Consider the following 19,645-nt stretch of genomic DNA (forward strand, 5'->3'; position numbering starts at 1 on the left):
ATGAAAACCAATCGATTGTAAATTACCTGGTAATACACCTTTTTTCTTCTTTTTTTTTTTTTTTTCACAATAGTGTACCGTAGAAAGAATCGGCTTAGTAGAAGTTGCTCAAATATCAATACTTACATGGTATATTATTTTCACACAAAATACTAAACATATCAGTTTTTCTTTCCAATAACCTGATCAAATGAACGTTCCTTCACCATTGGGGGCTTCATTCCCACTGACCACACCTGTATTTTCTCAACAGAAATGTTGTTATAGCATTATAGTTGTTCTGAAAATAAATTTGACCAAAGTTTAAAATGTTAAAACTGAAAATAGTTATCAAGTATCAAGAAAAAAATATCAAGTTCTAGCTCAGTTAATAGAGCAAATACTTGAATTGTTGTAAACTCTCTTTATACAATTCAATTCTAATGAATAAAAAAATAAGAGAAAGAAATATCAAATCATTAATTGTAACTTATTGTAAGAGAAAAGAATCTCCCTGCCTTCCACCCCTCCCTTCCCAAAACGAATGATTTGATATCTTTTGAATAAATATTTTTAACTTTAAGTATCACAGAATAAATATTTGTTATAAAATTAAAATTCATAAGAAAAGTGTTTTAAAATATGTAAATTATATTATAATTAAAATTTATAATAAATAAATTTAAATGTATAAATTATATGTTGAATTTACAATGAAAATTTAAATTACAGTATATATTGAAAACTTTTGTAGAAATTATTAAAGTTGAATTTAATGAAAGAGAAAAACGAGAGTACATTGAACAGGATAGCCAGTTAAAAAAATCAAATATACACAGTATAAAAGATAGGGGAAAATGATTGGAAAATAAATTGTAGCTAATTGCAAAAGTGGTGTTTGAAATGTATTCTTAAAATAAAAGAAAATTGTGTATTTTAATTTATAAGATAAAAGTAAATTTCCTATGGGTTGATCTTGGTGCAACCTATTGATGGAAATAGTGAATACTCTGATTCCATTTCTGGAAGACAACTTGATTTGAAAAATCAATCTGTGCCAGGCTTCATTTATTGACTTACTTCACTTCACTGTTTAAAGATATCAGATTACAAAATAATCATACAAATTTATCTAAATACTCAAACTGAGGTTTCCAATTCAGCCTAACAAATTTCAAGCTTCAACAGCTCCCGAGTTCAATCACCAGCATAGTGATGTTCTTGAGAAGAAGACTTGAAATGAGCCAATTACAATCGGCATAAGTTTAACCTGCCAGCAATAAGACTTTTCTTCCTATAAAGTTTATAGTTTATATGGAGATATATATATATAAAAAAATGACAAAAAAGATTCTACAAACATAACCATCAGCTATCAAGGGTTGCCACCAACATGTCATGACTCAAATGTTAAGAAAGCTTAAGTTATGAGACTTTGGCAATAGGGTCTTTGAGCCTGCAGAAACATTTTTTTTTTCTATTAAGCTAGGGTGCCTAGCTGTTAAAAAAAAATGTATTTGATGTGTCAGAGGCTAAGATGTAAGATACCACCTTCAAGGTGTTATTTACTTCAAAGGCATGCTATAGATGAATCCTAAAGCCTTAAGCATCTACTGATATCAACACCTTTTTTATATAAGCTGCACAAAGAAAATGAATAAATTAGACTGGAGCTCAAATACTGATTTTCTATCCTAAAGCAAGGCAACAATTGTAAGCAATCAATATATTTCTATAGAAAGAAACTTCCTATTACAATCTTATTTTAAAGAAAGGATTTCAAAATTCATCTGTCAGTTAAATCTGAAAAAAATAATCCCTAAATGAGGAAAGCTAGAAAGTTATGTCAATCCCAGGCATTCATGATCCATAACAAACTATCAGATAACCCTTCATATTGATTTAACCCAAAACTTCTTAGCACTTAATTCATATCCAATTATCGATGCTTGTGCTTCCAATTCAATCAGCAAAGGATGAAATCAGGGGGAGTTATTGTATTTGTATGCATCAAAATTGGACAAACCTGATGAGCAACCTTAGCCAGGTGCTAATTATCTTTAGAAGTTTCCTCTATTATGCTAGATTTCTGGGGTTCTAATGAACTATTTTGTTTGTCCTCCACCCTCCTCTTTTTCACCATGCTCTTCTCAGAATCAATATTTTGGTCTGCATTTCTCAAGGATTCTTTTTTTCGCTTCCTTTGGAATGTATACTTCAGAAGCCTACTGTCATCTACTTGACTGGAAGATCCATCATTTTCTTCAAAATCTTTTGCATCTTTAAAATCTGTATTTGCAGATGGAACATAAAAAACCTCAACTTTCATAGGAGAACTTGGACCTGTTAGATTCTGTGCAGCACTTCCTTCTAAATTTAGTAACTTGGTATCCATCCCAATAGCCTTCTCCACATGCTCAAATTTATTTAGAGCCTGAACACTTTCTGCAACACCGGTTGACCCATGTGCAGGCTCTAAATCAGCAAATGGTGGCACTGGCTTCATCTTAGCACCATGTTCATCTTCACAACATTTATCGTGGACAGATGAGCACTGCTTAAGAACAAATGATGGTTTACAACTCCTAAAAGCAGAAGATTTCATCCCTACAAGTCTATGTCTTCTTCTCTTTCTTTTCCATTTGCTAATGACACTAGGCTTGATAGAAGGTAGAGAGCACACACCTTTGTTGGGTTTACAGTTTCCATTTACATGCATTTTACAAGAAAGCAAGCAAGACCTGTAATAGGAAAATATCTTCCGTCTTGGTATCTTACGGTGCTTAATGTTCTTCTTAATTTCCATTTTCTCAGCCAGTGCACTAAATTTTGCAACTTCCCCATTGCTATCTTTAGCAATGAGCCCCGGTTTTTTACCACAATGTTGATTGTCGGCATCTTGCATGAGCAACTTTTCATCCAGCAAGTTTCCTTCAAGTGCACGAATTCTCTGAGTAAATCCATTTCGGCGAAGTTCAGGTTCCTTGCTTCTCATATTGATGGAAGCCAAGTCAGAGTCATGACCATAGTAATCCTCCACATTAGAGATGCCCAGTTGCTCAGTTTGTTTTTCTGAATTACAGCATTCATTATCTAAACCATTCACAGTCAGTAATTTGTTCATCACATTACTGCTTGTTACACATTCAAGTTCTTTATTAGGAGAGGATACTAAAATCTTAGGTTTTGCACACTCCTGAAAAGATGCAACTTGCTTTACATTCTGCCCATTCAAAGGCTGGACCTGGTTATTCTTTGTCTTCTCTAACTCGAGATATACATGCTTCAATTCCACTCTAAGATCAGTTATTACATCCTCAGCTTCATTCAATTGTGCTTCAAGCTCATCAATTTTTCTTTGCTTCTCCAATGATGTTTTTTCTGCTTCAGTTGTCTATAAACAAAGAAAACATTTGTTTATGGAAATGCCTGGTATAAAATACCAAAAAAGTAAAAACTCATCAAAGTGGGATATCCAATTACATCGTAGTTTTAGCCATGCAATAAAAAAAATTTCCTTCTAAGTGTGAAATAACTCGAGCAACACCAATAATGTGAAACTTACTACAAGCAACACCAATAACTTGAGCCATTCAATAAACAAAATTTCCTTCCAAGTATAGACTTTTATTAGGTTTAATTGTTTTTGTTGTTCTTGTATAGATTCTGACAGGGGAATAACATAATTTCTTGTAATGAATGACTACCCAATATTGAGGAGAAATGTATCCCCCCAAGTCTTTCAATCATTTAAACTTTTAGAACTTTAGTTATCAGGGAAATGTCAATAATTGACGGTAGCGCAACTATGTAAGCATATTTAGAAATATGTTAATTCCACAAATAACTTGGAATTCAACTTATAAACCAGGAAAGATATATAACCTGAAGCAGGACATACCTCACTGGTGGACAAGCAGAGAAAATGAGAAATATATTTTTTTTGGTTAAAATACCTTTTTAGTCCCAATATTTGCAATTTTTTTAATCCCTTTGGTCTCTATGGTTAATTTTTTTTGTAATAATATCTATTTTGTGTTGACATGATAGAGATCTTCAATTTTGTAAGAATAAAAAAAGGGTGTCCCAATAATAGGCATCACAGGTGAGGGTACAAAAGAGGTATGAAACGTCGAGAGACCTAATTTAGATTTTAGAGTAACTCCAGTAAAAGAAATTTGACATCAGACACACAAAGTCGAATTAATACCTTTGTCACATTAACAAAAAAGAGAACATTACAATAAAAAAATAATGACAACGACTAAAAGAATTAAAAAAAATCCAAGTATAAAGATGAAAAAGATCTATCTTAAACTATAAGAACTAAAAAGATTAAAAAAGATAAACATAGTGACTAAAAAGTTTTATTTTAAATTATAGGAACTAAAAAGTAAAGTAAGTAAAATTATAGGGATTAAAAAAGTATTTTAACTTGTTTTTTATGAATTTCAAACACACAAAAGGAGAAACAAGAAAAACCCAACAGAATTTAATAGATTATGATTTTGCTCAAACTTCATTAAAATTATTATCAAAATTGAACTTGCATACCAGATTACGGGTGGTGTAGAATGAAAGTAACCGGGGAAAAACAGAAAGTTAGTTTTCATAGATAATAATGGAAGCATGTGAAAACATGTTAGTTTTCATAGTTAGTTTTCAAGGAGTCACTTCTCAACATGTTTTTTTATGGAAATGAAGAATTTTAGTTTATTATCACATGCATTGAGATATACAGCCAATATTTATATGGGAAGAAGGTTTCAGTTTTGCACAGGAGAATCACAAGCTAACCGCATAAACAAGAATAAGTTTTTTTATCCTGGCATCAGGTAGGGGAGATTGTCAAATAATACTTGTCAAGAAAGAACAATATGAACCCAAGCCAAAAAAAGTTGATATAAGTTGAATAATGATAAATCAACTAAATATAATATATATATATATATATATATATATATATATATATATATATGTATGTATGTATGTATGTGCGTCTTTTACTTACTTGTACCAATATCTTACACTGAGGTTTAACCTAAATCAATGCATTAACATTCCCCTCCTTGCTCCCCAGCCATTCACACAATAAATGTGTCTTTCTTTTTAGAGTACTTACATTATGCCATTTCTAGTGAAACACTGTTGACTTGCCAAAATGAAAGGATGATTAGAAAATAATACATAATATCTCTTTGCTGGATTTGAAGTTGATTATGAGTTCAATTAATAATAAAAAAGGTGAATTATGTGCCTCTTAGCAGTAACACAGGAAACGGATAAGGTGGGAAGCAACATCCTGTAGGGGGAAGAACACAGGTAGAGAGAATAAGATGTTAATGCTGAGATGGAGTCAGCTATATATGTAGTTATGTACTACACATACCCAAACAGTCATTGTAAAAGATCAAAGCATCTTCTGAGGATAACAAAAGAAGACACTAATAATGCAGTACAATTTCGATGTAACATTTCACTTCATCCAGAAAATAATACATGTGAATTCTACTTGAACAATACAAAGAATTCTCATACCAGCACACACATGTGATCCTACGGATCTTCCACTCCAGATTCGAATTGGAACTCAAAAAGCAGGCAGACACTGAAAAATTGGGGATGGGGGTCTAAAAAGACACCATTACTCAATCACCTCGGTGCTTGTTTGGTTTGCCATCAACATCACTTCCGCTTCAAAAACAATTGATTCTAATAGTATTTCATGTGTTTGGCTACTTTTGCTTCCAAAATAGTTGATTCTACATTATAGATTGATTGTGTAGGAAGTGAATTGTTCTTGATTCTGCATTATAAAATTGATTAGGTGTGTAACTAACCCATAAAGTTTTCAAAAATATATGTATAATTACATTTCAAAAGCAACTTTACTTCGCCATTCACACAATCAATGCTTCTAAGCTATTTTAAAAACATCATGGTCAAATACAAATTAAATCTTTTAACATCAATTCCACTAAAATATAAACTAAACTTCCAATTATTACATTACACTCATGAATAACACTGACCAATTAAACACAAAAAGGCATCAAAGAACCATAACAATCACATGAGTTAAGATTGAGAATAAAACCTTAGCATCCATCATCTGCTTCAAATGCAGTAACATACGAAGAGCCTCTTCTTTGACCGAAGAGAGCTCCTGCTGGAACATAACAGCTCTTCTTTCGGACGCCATTACCCGACCCGCAGCCTCCTTCACAGTATTCAGAATCACATCCGCATATGCCTTCTTCAAAGCCACCATTTCCTGCACAATCAAACACGCCATTACTAGAAGAACCATATTCATCAAAACTCGATTTACAAACAGAAATACACAAAGCACAAAACTTAGATACAATTAGAGTTTCACATTGATAGCTTATGCTGACATTGAATACAAACTTATATTCAGCAAATTGTCAAAAAAGTAAAATTTCAATTCTGATTAGATAACATCGCTAAAAACAATTAAGCTGACATTTAATACGAACTTCCATTACACAAATTGTCAAAGTAAAATTATAATTCTCATCAAAGAACAACACTAAAAACACAATTAAGAAAGTGTAAATAAAAACCAAAACAACCAAAATCAAATTTTGAAGACATGGGTTTGTTTGATAATGGCAACACAACAGACATCGGAGATGGCAAATAGTGACAATGATGTTAGGTAGTTAGGTCGGTTTTTTTTTTTTTTTTTGGATGGAAATTTCAAATTTTGAAGAGAACCCAACTTACATGAGATTGGTGTTGATGCATTGGAGTGGAGAATTGAAAATGGGGGTTGTCGAGAGGCTCCGTTTGTGAGGTGAGAGAGGATTTTCTCTTTCCTCCCTCCATCGCTGCTGCTGCTGCTGAAACTGTGTGCGTTGTGTTTCTGTTATTTATGGGGGGAGTTATTCTTATTCACATTTTTCTTTTTTATTTGAATTTATAATTTATATTTATATACTTTTAAAATAAAGAAAATATATTTCAGTTTAGTTATTTAACTTTAGATAATTATTGACACATATTATATTTATTTATAACAGAGAGATCGATATATTTCGTGTATCTAATAATTATATAAATAAAATATTATAAGGTTATATGTAATAATTCAAAAAAAGAAAAAATATAAAGCTTTTTATTATTATTTGAGTGATATAATAATCTATTAAAAAGTGAATACCAAAAATAATTACATATCTCATTATTCTCTTTATAATAAATATAGATTAGTAGAAAAAGATGCATTATATCTTTTCATTAAAAATAAATAAAATAAATGAATGATTATATTCTCTTATTTCCTTTTTTTCACATTAAAAAAACATTTTTGTGAGAGTTACTTTTCAGTCTTACAGTAAAATAAAAAAATCTGTAAAAAAAAAGACTAAAATGGAGAAATATATATATATATATAAATAAGAGATAAAAAAATTTTATATAAAAATAGAGATCAAAAGGCAATTATCAAAATGAATATTCTTTTTATACATAATATCCTTTTATACATATTATTTTATATATATTTTTAAAATAAATAAAATATATTTCAGTTTAATTATATAACTTTAAAAAATTATTAACACTTGTTTATTTACATTAGTGAAAAAAAGATAGATATTTCATGTCTCGGCTAAAAATAAACAAAAAATAAAATAAATGGATGGTTATTATATTTTCTTATTTCTTAAATAAAAAAAACAAAAAAAAATATTTTTGTGAGAAATTATTTTTCAGTTTTACAGTAAAATGAAAAAATCTGTCAAAAAAATATTAAAATGGAGAAAAAATATAAATAAAGGATAAAACAGTCTATATAAAAATAAAGTAAAAAATAGTTATTAAAAGGATATTCTCTTTATATATAGTATTTTATTATATATAATGTAGATAAAAAAAAATTGTTTGAATTTTTAATTTATATTTATTCATATTTTAAATAAAAAATATATTTCAGTTTAATCATTTGACTTTAGAAAATTATTGACACTTGTTTATTTACGTTAGTGGGAAAATAGGCACTTTGTGCCTATATTAAAAATAAAATAAAGAAGTGATTATTATATTTATATTTTTTTTCTTTACATTAAAAAAAATATATATTTTGTGAGATGTTTATTTTTGTTACATATGAAAAAAGAGAAAGAAAGGATAAATACAAAAATAAGGCAATCAGAGCAAGGTGAACTTCAAACCCTGAGATAGTTAGGAGCTTCATACACAACTTCAAACCCACTGATAGAAAGGACAAACTTTGCAAGTAAATCTACGCATTGATTACCTTCACAAAACACATGCCCCATACAACAATCTCATTCTTAATCCAATTGCTTAATAAGAACCATCTAATTAGAGAATCGATGAAAGGGTTGAACCTCATCTACCACCATGTTAACTACCCATAACGAATTAGAATAACAAGTTACTTTTCGATACCCCAGTTGCCAACATAACTGCAGACTTGTGAGAAGTTACTTTCAATTTTAGAATAAAAAGGTTTATATCAAAAATGAAGATAAAATGTTTAACCATCAAAGTTACGTTTCACAAGTATAAATTAGTCTTTAATTATTAATTTTAGGATATTATAACATAATGTCCATACCCAAAAAAATAAGATCAAAATACAATTATCAAAAGGGTGTTAAATATATATATATATATATATATATATATAAAGGAAATACTTCCCTTTTATAAAATAATTGTGTATACTATTTTATAAAATCATGTAACCAACTAAGTATATACAAAAAAGCTTGAACTGTTTTATTTTGCAATGAGCTTTTATACTTGTTCAAAATATGAAATTCAATGTTAAAAGTGAAATACAATATATAGTGGTTATTGGAGTACTTAGTATATTATAAAACATCTTTGCAAGATCAACACATTTATGAAGACTTTTTTCTTTCAAATAAATTATGATATTAAAGTCGCATGATGATGGAACTCTTAACTCTTCTAAATATATATAACTTAGATTTTCTAGTATTGATAGTTGTTATGCTCTCACATTCTTCAAATTCCTATAGAATTAATAATCTTCTTAGAAAATCAATATATATGTAACAATGAAATAAATTGTACAAAAATTATAAAATCAACTTACTTCGTAGATATTAAATGGTGTCGGCGTGTTTCATTTTCCTCCTCTAAATAAACATGAATTTTGTTCTTGTTATGACTGACACGCATTTGAAGAGCATCATTTTTAACATAAATCTCACTCTTAAACACTTGGTACTTTTCTTTTACTTCTCATCAATAAGTAAATATAAAATAAAATTTTAAAAAAAGAAGTAAGCAGCCCGTGACCCAATCAGACTAGCTTCGCTTGAACCCATTTGTGCCACAGTTTTTACCAAACCAAGTTACAAAGGCCCACATTTTATTCAAACTTGAAAATTAGAGTCCAAGTCCTATAATTTATCAAGCAAGTTCAGGTTAGCTTGGCAAGCTTGACCCATTTTGCTGATTCTAACTCTTTTTTTGAACATTAATTAATTAATTAAGAAGCAATAAAATGAAAATAAAGATGGTTAATTTAATAAATGCTAAGGTTAATTTTATAAGAAAAAAATAGTTCAAATTATTGACAAAACTAATGTTATTAACTAAACTAACTCATTTTCTGTCATCATGAGTTAGCATAAATGATATGAGATTCGGACTTGATTTTCCCATTATGTGGATTTGATACCCTTACAACTATTAAAATTATAATTTGGTGGGCATACTTACTCAAAAGGATCCTTTTCCATCAGAGGTGAAATTTCTCTATGTGGGTCTCTACTAGCCCTAAGTTTGACAAATAAAGTTTCTGGGTTAAACTGAATACTACTGAACTTCGACTAACCATTGAGTGGAAATTGGTACTTGGTTTGAGGATCTCCAATATGTCATTGACTCCTTGACCGATAGTCTTAGGGATGTCATCCCCTATCTAACATTTTTTTATCGAAAAAAATAATCAATTCTCTTAAATGATATGATTTACTCTTTTCATCCTATAATAGTTACAGTTTTAACATTTGAAAAATATCCCTAAATGAATTATATTCTCACTTTTTAGTGTAATATTAATTAAATTTTTTCTAATTTACCTCTTCATAAATTATTCAACTAATACAATTAACAATAATGTATTTATTGAGAAGGTGAGTTATTTTAATAAAAAAAAAATTGTATCAAAAAGTTATACATTTACGATATAAAAATTATTTATTTATGCTAGCAACACACTCTCTAACATATTCTTTTAAACACACTACCTCTAATTGGTTGAATTTTATTAGGAAATACAAAATTTAGTGGGTCTCAAACCTTATTTAGTGGCTCTTTTCCTAATTTTGTAGCTTTCAATAAATTCTAACTAATGAAAGTGTGTTAAGATGAATGTGTTAAATAGTGTGTTGCTAACATTCCTCATTAAGAATGACAACGATAGGGATGACAAAATGGGTTTGGATCCTATGGACACCCGCAAAAATAACCATATGCGAGACAGGTAAATACTCACTTATATGGGAATGAGTACAGGGCAGGTATAAACATGTAAAATTTAGTGGGTACGGGTGTGGGTATAGTACCCGCCCCATAATTATATATATATATATATATATATATATATATATAATTTATTTATTTAAATTTTATTATGATATTATAACTGAAATACTATCTAACCTCATTTTTTCTTTTTGCAATCTTACATCTTCAAAATTTGGTGGGTCTCACACCTTATTTAGTGGCTCTTTTCCTAATTTTGTAGTTTTCAATAAATTCTAACTAATGAAAGTGTATGTGTTAAGATGAATGTGTTAAATAGTGTGTTGCTAACATTCCTCATTAAGAATGACAACGATAGCGATGACAAAATGGGTCTGGATCCTATGGACACCCGCAAAAATAATCATATGTGAGATAGGTAAATACTCACTTATATGGGGATGAGTACAGGGTGGGTATAAACATGTAAAATTTAGTGGGTACGGGTGTGGGTATAGATACTATGGTACCCGCCCCGCAATTATATATATATATATATATATATATATATATATATATATATAATTAATTAATAATAATTTATTTATTTATTTTTTTTATGATATTATAACTGAAATACTATCTAACCTCATTTTTTTATTTTTGCAATCTTACATCTTCACTCACTCATTATATTGCTGCTCATTGTCTACCTTGCTTCTTACCTTCCATCGTCGTCATTTACCATATCCTTGTACCACATTTGTCGTCTACCTCACATCCCATTTTGCATCACCACAGCGCATGTCTCTTCCTCACATCACCACTAGCATCTTCGCTTGCATGTGCACAAAATTGATTGAAATATAAGCAACAAGGTAATAAATAATTAAAGGGGATTACTAACATACTCGCACCTATTTTTTAGTTGGAGCAACCCACACTAAAATTTTATGACAAAAAAAACCACTCATTTCTTTTGATTTGGTTAATTTGTATAAAAGATATTATAGTAATTTAATTTAATTTTAAAAGAAAATAAAATATTTTTTTCTCTCTCATATTAACTTCATTCTCCAACCCATTTCTCTCTCCTATTAATTAATTTTTATTCTTTCAGAGAGAGAGAGAGAGGGAGGGGGGGACATCGTGAGAGGTGGGAGAGAAGTGAGTTGTAGAAGGAATTTAATAAGAGAGAAATGAATTGGAAAATTAAATTAATAAGAAAGAGAAAATGTTTTATTTTCTTTTCAAATTTAATTAAATTATTATAATATCCTTTATATAAATCAACCAAATCAAAAGAAATGAGTGATTTCTTTATCTTAAAATTTTTGTGTAGGTTGCTAACATACTCCAACTAAAAAATAGGTGAGGATATGTTAGCAATTCCCATAATTAAATTTTGTTTGTTTAATAAAATTTATTTTATTTTTTATTGTTGGTTTTAATTATTAATTTAAATTATCTAATCATTTATTTTCTTGTCATGTAGTTTCTATTGGTATTACTGAACCAAAACAATATATAAACTTGGAAAATAAGTGTTTGCAAAAATATGGAGAAGTTGATTCCTAATGATGAGGTTAAATGTCTATATATTTATTTTTTTGAAATTTATAGTATATAATTTAATCTATAATTTTAATCTAACTATTTTTTGTATAATTTTTTCACATGTCTCGGAGAATATTGTTAATACATGATCATGATGTTGGAAGTTTAATTACAACTTTTATTATGTTGAATTTTTTTTTAAAGTTTATTCACAAGAATTGAATGTTTTGTAATTTTTATTTATAAGAATTGTTATGTTAGATTTTGGTAATATTAAAGAACTAACTATTTTTTTTTTTGGTAAACAAAGAACTAACTAATTAATATCATGTTTGTTTGTGTAAAATGTTATCGCTTTATTTACTTGATACATAATTAAAATTTGTAGGTGTGAGTATGGGTACACAAGTACTTTGTGACACCCTCTACCCCGCATACCATAACACATAATAATAAAATTTGAATAACATAACATTTTATAATTAAAATATCAAACGTGTTCAGATAGAGAGTACCACATCCATAACTTAACAAAATCAACAGAAATTACAAAGAAATAAAACTAAAGTTTCCAAAATAATTTAATAAAAACATCTTAATCTAATCCTATCTACGCCCGATGTTACATGTCCTATCAGAGAAAATCCCAATATAGAAGCATAAGCTTCATCACCAACATCTTTAGCCTCATGCTGATAATTACCTGTATAACAGTCAAAGAAAAACAACACGAGAAAAGGGAGTGAGAAAAATCTCACTCTGGCTCATAGTGTAAGAATATACACCGGGTAGCCAAACACAAACAAAACATATATAACATAGATAAATTAATAATAATATGACATCTCACTCATTCAAGACATAAAAATATCAATTTATCATATAACATTAAAATGCACATGAATGGACACGGACTACATTTTATCATGTATGTGGCGCCAGTAACATATCACATGGCATATTGCCGCTAGCAATATACGAAGAGTAGTCAAGGAGTACATGCCGGGTCACACCCTCTACACACTCTCACTAGAAGGACATACTACCATAGTCTCGTCGGGATAGCTAAGCCACACAAGATACATCCTATGCACACAATGGGCGAGTCTGGGACTTACAAACCGAGCTATCCCCAAGCACTAATCCCCAAAGCTTTTACACTAGGGGGCCTTCTCTGGCGGTGTATTCCATACCATACCCTTAAAAACATTTATGCACATGATGCATGTCAATCAAGACTCTATGCATCCTCATATCACATTATCATATCACATAGTCATCATCACATCTCATCACCACATTTCATCATCATATTTCATCATCATATCTCATCATTATATTCACATTTCATTGTCATATCACATTATCACATGTCATTCACAATTTTCACAGAGCACTTTAATCCATATTAAAACTTGTCTATTTTCAAAATAAAACACATATTTACACTCCATAAACATCAAGAAACACAACAGAAAACTCAGAAGATAAAATAGAAAACATTAAAATTTGTCTGTTTCTCATAGGGTTTTCACATGGACCCAGAGTACTAATTCATATCAAAACTTGTTTATTTTCAAAACTAAACACATTCATTCATCTCATTCAACAAGGAACACAATAGAACAATCAGAAAGCAAAACAGAAAACGTTCACATTTTGTCTGTTACAATTACAAATTCATTCCCTTAGGGTTTCCCATAGGAACCCATAGAAATCTCAAAATTATACATTTATATTTAAATAACATTTAAAAATTTATCTATTTCTCATAGGGTTTCCCGTAGGAACCCACAGAAATCTCAAATCATACAATTACAATTTTAAAACTGAAATTAATCATTCATTCAAGCAATTCATACAATTAATTACATACAAGAGGAACAATAGATGAAACAGATACAATTGGGGAAAACCCCTCATACATGAGCATACAACAAACACAAGATTGGAGGCCAATCCCACTATCCAACATACATTCCCACACCTAGAGCAAGGTTTCTCACTCCTCCCTTACCTCGATAAGCAGGAGCTGAAACCAAAATAAGACCTTGTTAATCTCCTCCTCTGAGTTCCCCTTGATCTTCAGAGAGTATAGAAGAAAAGAGGTCAAAAGTAAAAAAATGCATTTTTGGAGTGCTAGAACGTTCTATTTATAGGCATCAGATGTGGCCAGAACGGCCCGTTTCAAATCCGGAATGGCCCGTTCTGGACTCATTCGTCCTACGCAAATTTCATATCTAGAACGACTCGTTCTCAAACCAGAACGGTCCGTTCTGGGCTTACACTTAACCCACAACGTCCACTTCTGGAACGGTCCGTTCTGGGTTCACATATTACTCATAAAATCATGTGTTGGAACGGCCCGTTCCAACCTAGTCTTTTTAGGCCATTTTAGTAGTCTGGAAAGGCCCGTTCCAGTTTGAGAACGGCCTGTTTTAAGCTACTAAAAATCAAAATATTACAAAAATAATTTTCATAAATATTCATTATCAAAATACTAATAATTATTAAAACCTTTAAAACATTCTATAAAACTCATTAAAATAACTATAAGAACATAATCTCTACAAATATAAAATAAATAATAATTAGTGGCTTAATTAGTGGATGCCAATATTCATTATCAATCATTACCATTTATATTTCTGTTATGTATTATTCCCTTTATTGTGTAATTGTTCAGTTACCACATGTACTTATAAATAGGTTAGTCCTCTCCCAAAGATAATATACCAGTCAGATTCTTTTCTCCATCTCATATTGTCTTCTTTGTTCTCTCTATTTTTCTTTCTTTTATAACACGTTATCAGCACGATAGTCTTTCCGCTATTGGTGTTGCAACTGTAAGATAAAGCTATGAAGAATTTTCATGAAGAAAACCATATTTTTCAAAACAAATATTTCAAGGTTAGTTATTCATCTTCCACAATAAGAATTTTATCAAATATTTGTATTATTTACATTGTTATGTATTAAAGTAGTCTTGAAGACACTATAGTAGTCTTGAAGACACTATAGTAGTCCTGAAGACACTATTAAATAAAGAAAATATTATACATCCTTGAAATGTGTTTAGAAGATGCTATCAAAAGAGAATATTCAATCTATTTAATTTTTTTTTTTTGAAATTGAATGATTCTCCATGAATGATATGTGTTGTAAAATTGTATAATTCTCCATGAATGTTATATATATATACATATAACGATTTTGCAATGATCCAGAAGACATTGTCAAATTAAAAAAAAAATTTAAGCATTTTTTCTCACTGGAAGTGAGATAATTGTGCAAAAATGAAAAATTAAAGGATATTTTTTCACCGGAAGTGAGATAATTGTACGACAATAAAAATAACAGAATATTTTCTCACCGAAAGTGAGATAATTATGCAACAATGAAAATAAAAGAATATTTTCTCAGTGTAAGTGAGATAATTGTACGACAATGAAAATAAAAGAATATTTTCCTCACCGAAAGTAAGAAAATAATATGAAAAGTGAAAAATAAAATAAATTTCACCAGAAGTGAAAATTTTGATATAAATATATTATATTGTATTTGATCCTTTGATATAAATGAGGTCATCACCGGAAGTGAAATAATTTTTTAAATGTCATAATTATAATGATGAATGATATTTGAGACACTTATAAAAATTATGACTAGCAAAGCGTATCCTCAAGCCTATTTAGGTTTTATGTGATTTCTTGAAAAAATTATGAGTTTTCCTACATCTGTAATTTGATATTCTTCATGATTAAATTGATTGAAATAAGCAACTTGTCATATAATTGAACTCATGTATTACGTTATTGAATCTTAAAGGGTTTGTTTTCAAAATCTATTGATATAATTGATATTATTTATTTTCATAATGTTATGCGTCTATTATTTTAATTGATGGAGATATTATTTCCTTAATTTTTCGATACAACATTTATAAGGAGAATAATTTCCCTAATTTTTAGCATTATTTTTTTTTATCTCCTTAAAGTCAACCTAGCAATGACATAAATATATTTTTATTAAATGATATTTTTAATAAGTATATTGAGAAAGATTCATTTTTTTTATAACAAAAGGCATAAACAAGTTGTGATTTTTTTTCAAATGAATATATAATTGTGTTGTATCATTCATTTCCTAAAATGATAAAATAAAGAGTTAGTGAGATATGTTTTTAGACTTTTTTTGTATGAAGCATTTATTTGTAGATAATATACATGAGATGATATAAAAAAAAATTAATGTAGATTTTGATATTAAATTGATGTCTAAAGATACCTAACAAGAATTTCATTTTTATAATGATTTCTCAATTTGAAAAATGTATTATATTTTTCATACATCTATTTTGCTCTAGAAGTAGCAATAATTTTTTTTATAAAAAAAAAGGATTAAGAAACATCCTTAGTTGGTGTATTGTCTCTTGAAGAGTAAAACAAAATATTGAGAATTTTTATGCAAGAGATCATTTTAACTAGCATTATTTCATTCCCTGAAGTGAATGTTCTAACGTATTAATTTTTATCTTCTCATATTCAATAATGCGAGAAATTAATGTTATATGATAGTACAAATATAATTGAAGGTTCCGGAAGAGCTAATATATTATTACTAAAAGAAACGAAGTTGCATATTAAAAATGCATTATATGTTTCAAGGATATTCGTTTAAATGAGTATTGAAAAAAGGAAGTATTAGAAAAATTATCTGCTTTCTCTTACGGACTGTATTGCGCGTATGTTAATACAATTGAAACAAATACTATTGTAAACCAGAAGTTTACAAATCAAAATAAATTTGGAGTTTGGCATTGATCGATTGGGTCACCCTGGGACTATCATGATATGAAAAGTAATTGAAAATTCATGCGGACATTTATTGAAGAGCCGGGACATTCTTCAATCAAATATTTTCTCATGTACTACTTGTTCCAATAGGAAGTTAATAATTAGACCATCACCAGCAAAAATTGGGAATGAATCTATCTTATTTTTAGAACGGATACAAGGTGATATTTGTGGACCAATACACCCCCCATGTGGACCATTTAGATATTTTATGGTTTTAATTGATGCATCAACAAGATGGTCACATGTTTGTTTATTATCAACTCGCAACCAGGCGTTTGCGAGATTATTAGCTCAACTAATTAGATTAAGAGCTCATTTTCCTTATTATCCAATTAAGAAAATTCATTTGGATAATGCTGGTGAATTCACATCTCATGCTTTTAATGAGTACTGTACATCCATTGGAATTGATATTGAACATCCGGTAGAACATGTTCATACACAAAATGGACTTGCAGAATCATTTATCAAACGTTTAAAACTAATTGCAAGACTATTACTCATGAGATCAAAACTTCCAATGTCAACTTGGGGGCATGCAATCTTACATGCCGCAATATTAATTTGCATCAGACCAACAAGTTATCATAAATTCTCTCCTTTATAGTTGGTTTTTGGTGAGCAACCCAATATTTCTCATTTGAGAATCTTTGGGTGTGCTATATATGTTCCAATTGCCCCTCCTCAAAGAAGGTTAGGAATATATGTTGGGTTTGAATCCCCATCTATAATAAAATATCTTGAACCATTAACAGACGATTTATTTATGGCTAGGTTTGCTAATTGCCATTTTAATGAGTTGATTTTCCCAACATTAGGGGGAGCACAAAAACAGTTGGAAAAAGATATTAGTTGGAATGAATTATCACTATCTCATCTTGATCCTCGTACAAAACAATGTGAACTAGAAGTTCAAAAGATAATTCATTTGCAAAATCTAGTCAACCAATTACCAAATATATTCACAGATCCAAAAAGGGTGACTAAGTCATATGTACCAGCGGCTAATGCTCCAATAAGAGTCGAAGTCCCTGTTGGATAATTTAATACTACAAACGAGTCACAAATACGCCTGAAGCGTGGTAGACCAATTGGTTCCAAGGATAAGAATCCTCGAATAAAAAAGGGAGCTAAAGAACAAAATGACCAAATTGAGGATGTAAAAACTTAAAAAGATTCCTCTGACATAACTTATATTCCAGTTCCAGAAGAAACTCAGGTACCTGAAATTATTGAAAATGAAGAGATCAATAAATTATGTCATGAATGGAATACGATGGAATCGAAACAATGTCAATATTGATGACGTGTTCGCATATAATATAGCGCTAAAAGAAATAAATGATATTGAGGATCAAGAACCAAAGTCCATCAATGATTGTCAACAAAGAAATGATTGGCCAAAATGGAAAGATGCAATTGAGGCAGAATTAGACTCGCTAAACGAAAAGTTTTTGGACCAGTACTACATACACCAAAAGGTGTAAAACCAATTGGATACAAATGGGTTTTTGTGCAAAAACGAAATGAAAATGGTGAAATTGTGAGATACAAAGCAAGATTAGTTGCTCAAGGTTTTTCACAAAGACCCGGTATTGATTTTGAAGAGACATATTCACCTATAGTGGATGCAAACACTTTTCGATATTTAATTAGTTTGGTTGTACATGAAAAACTTAATTTACATCTAATGGATGTAGTTACAGCATATTTATATGGCTCTCTTGATGCTGACATTTATATGAAACTCCCAGAAGGATTTAATTTGCCTGACGATGCAATTTCTAAAGAAGATTATTTGATCAAATTGAATAAGTCCCTATATGAGCTAAAGCAATCAGGTCGTATGTGGTATAATCAACTAAGTGAATACTTGTTAGAAGAAGGATATAAAAATGATCCAATTTGTCCGTGTGTATTTATAAAAAGAACTGAAAATCACTACAAGAAAAACAGTAATTTTCGACGGATAATTTTTGACGGATTCAAATCCGTCGGAAAAAAAAAAAATTTTGACGGATTTTGATCCGTCGGAAAAAAAAAATTCGACGGATAATATTCCGTCGAAAATTTCTGACGGATTTATATCTATCGGAAATTTCTGACAGAAATTCCGTCAGAAATTTCTGACAAAATATTCCGTCGGAAATTTCTGACGAAATAATCTGTCGGAAATTTTCGACGGAATATTCCATCGGAAATTTCCGTCAGAAATCAGTATTAATTAATATTAAACCATATTAATTAATAGTGGATGCTCATGCATGCTGATTAATTAGAACTACTGATAACAGAACATTATTTCCTAACTGCATATGCATCAAATTTAGAGAGCCTTGTACCATAGCAACTTACATATACATTATTAATTACAATAATTTAGTTATATAACATTTTTTTAGAAATGTGTTGACAAGATAATCTATATATTTATTTTTAAGATAAAACTTAAATCTAATATTAAATATTAGAGGGAACTGGTCGGGCTAAGTTAACTATGTACCATACAAAGAGGGAGTGACTCTTATTCTTAATATAAGATTTATATTAAAGTTTGTATTAATATTTTATTGTTAGATTTATTATTATCCTTTATCAAATTTTTCCCATATTAAGTGCATTTATTTAGAGTTTTATAAATTTTACAGTTAAAATGTGACGAAGTGACATGTTAAAAATTTTATATTGAATAATGATATATAACTAAAATAAAGTATATTAATAATAAAAATTCGTACATTTCCAAATCACTTATA

At 29.5% G+C, this 19,645-nt stretch overlaps 1 protein-coding gene across 3 annotated transcripts; it reads right to left on the reverse strand.

Moving 5' to 3' along the window:
* Positions 1 to 1,017: 1,017 nt before the first annotated feature.
* Positions 1,018 to 6,873, reverse strand: LOC109810535 (uncharacterized). 3 transcript variants are annotated; one of them, XR_002240763.3, is made up of 5 exons: positions 6,730 to 6,873; positions 6,077 to 6,253; positions 2,006 to 3,373; positions 1,531 to 1,619; positions 1,018 to 1,435 (listed from the first exon to the last, which is right to left on the reverse strand). XR_002240763.3 is itself a non-coding variant. In XM_020374019.3 (4 exons), the coding sequence occupies exons 1-3, from the start codon at positions 6,829 to 6,831 to the stop codon at positions 2,030 to 2,032; spliced, it is 1,623 nt and encodes a 540-aa protein (XP_020229608.1). In that variant the 5' UTR covers positions 6,832 to 6,873; the 3' UTR covers positions 1,018 to 1,619; positions 2,006 to 2,029. The 3 variants fall into 3 exon arrangements, 2 of the variants coding, with proteins under 2 accessions (XP_020229608.1, XP_082923953.1); XM_020374019.3 differs by having other exon boundaries at positions 1,018 to 1,619; XM_083067827.1 differs by lacking the exon at positions 6,730 to 6,873 and adding an exon at positions 5,518 to 5,785 and having other exon boundaries at positions 1,018 to 1,619; positions 6,077 to 6,216.
* Positions 6,874 to 19,645: the final 12,772 nt, after the last annotated feature.

This window comes from Cajanus cajan, chromosome 2 (genome assembly GCF_000230855.2).
Source record: "Cajanus cajan strain Asha chromosome 2, NIPB_CcT2T_4, whole genome shotgun sequence".
In the NCBI taxonomy this organism is placed as follows: Eukaryota; Viridiplantae; Streptophyta; class Magnoliopsida; order Fabales; family Fabaceae; genus Cajanus; species Cajanus cajan.

Coding starts and splice junctions, on each gene's coding strand:
- LOC109810535 (XM_020374019.3), bottom strand. CDS start 6,831: ATGGAGGGAGGAAAGAGAAAATCCTCTCTCACCTCACAAACGGAGCCT. Junction 6,254..6,729: donor TGCATCAACACCAATCTCAT/GTAAGTTGGGTT, acceptor TTGATTGTGCAG/GAAATGGTGGCTTTGAAGAA. Junction 3,374..6,076: donor AGCAGATGATGGATGCTAAG/GTTTTATTCTCA, acceptor CTTTGTTTATAG/ACAACTGAAGCAGAAAAAAC.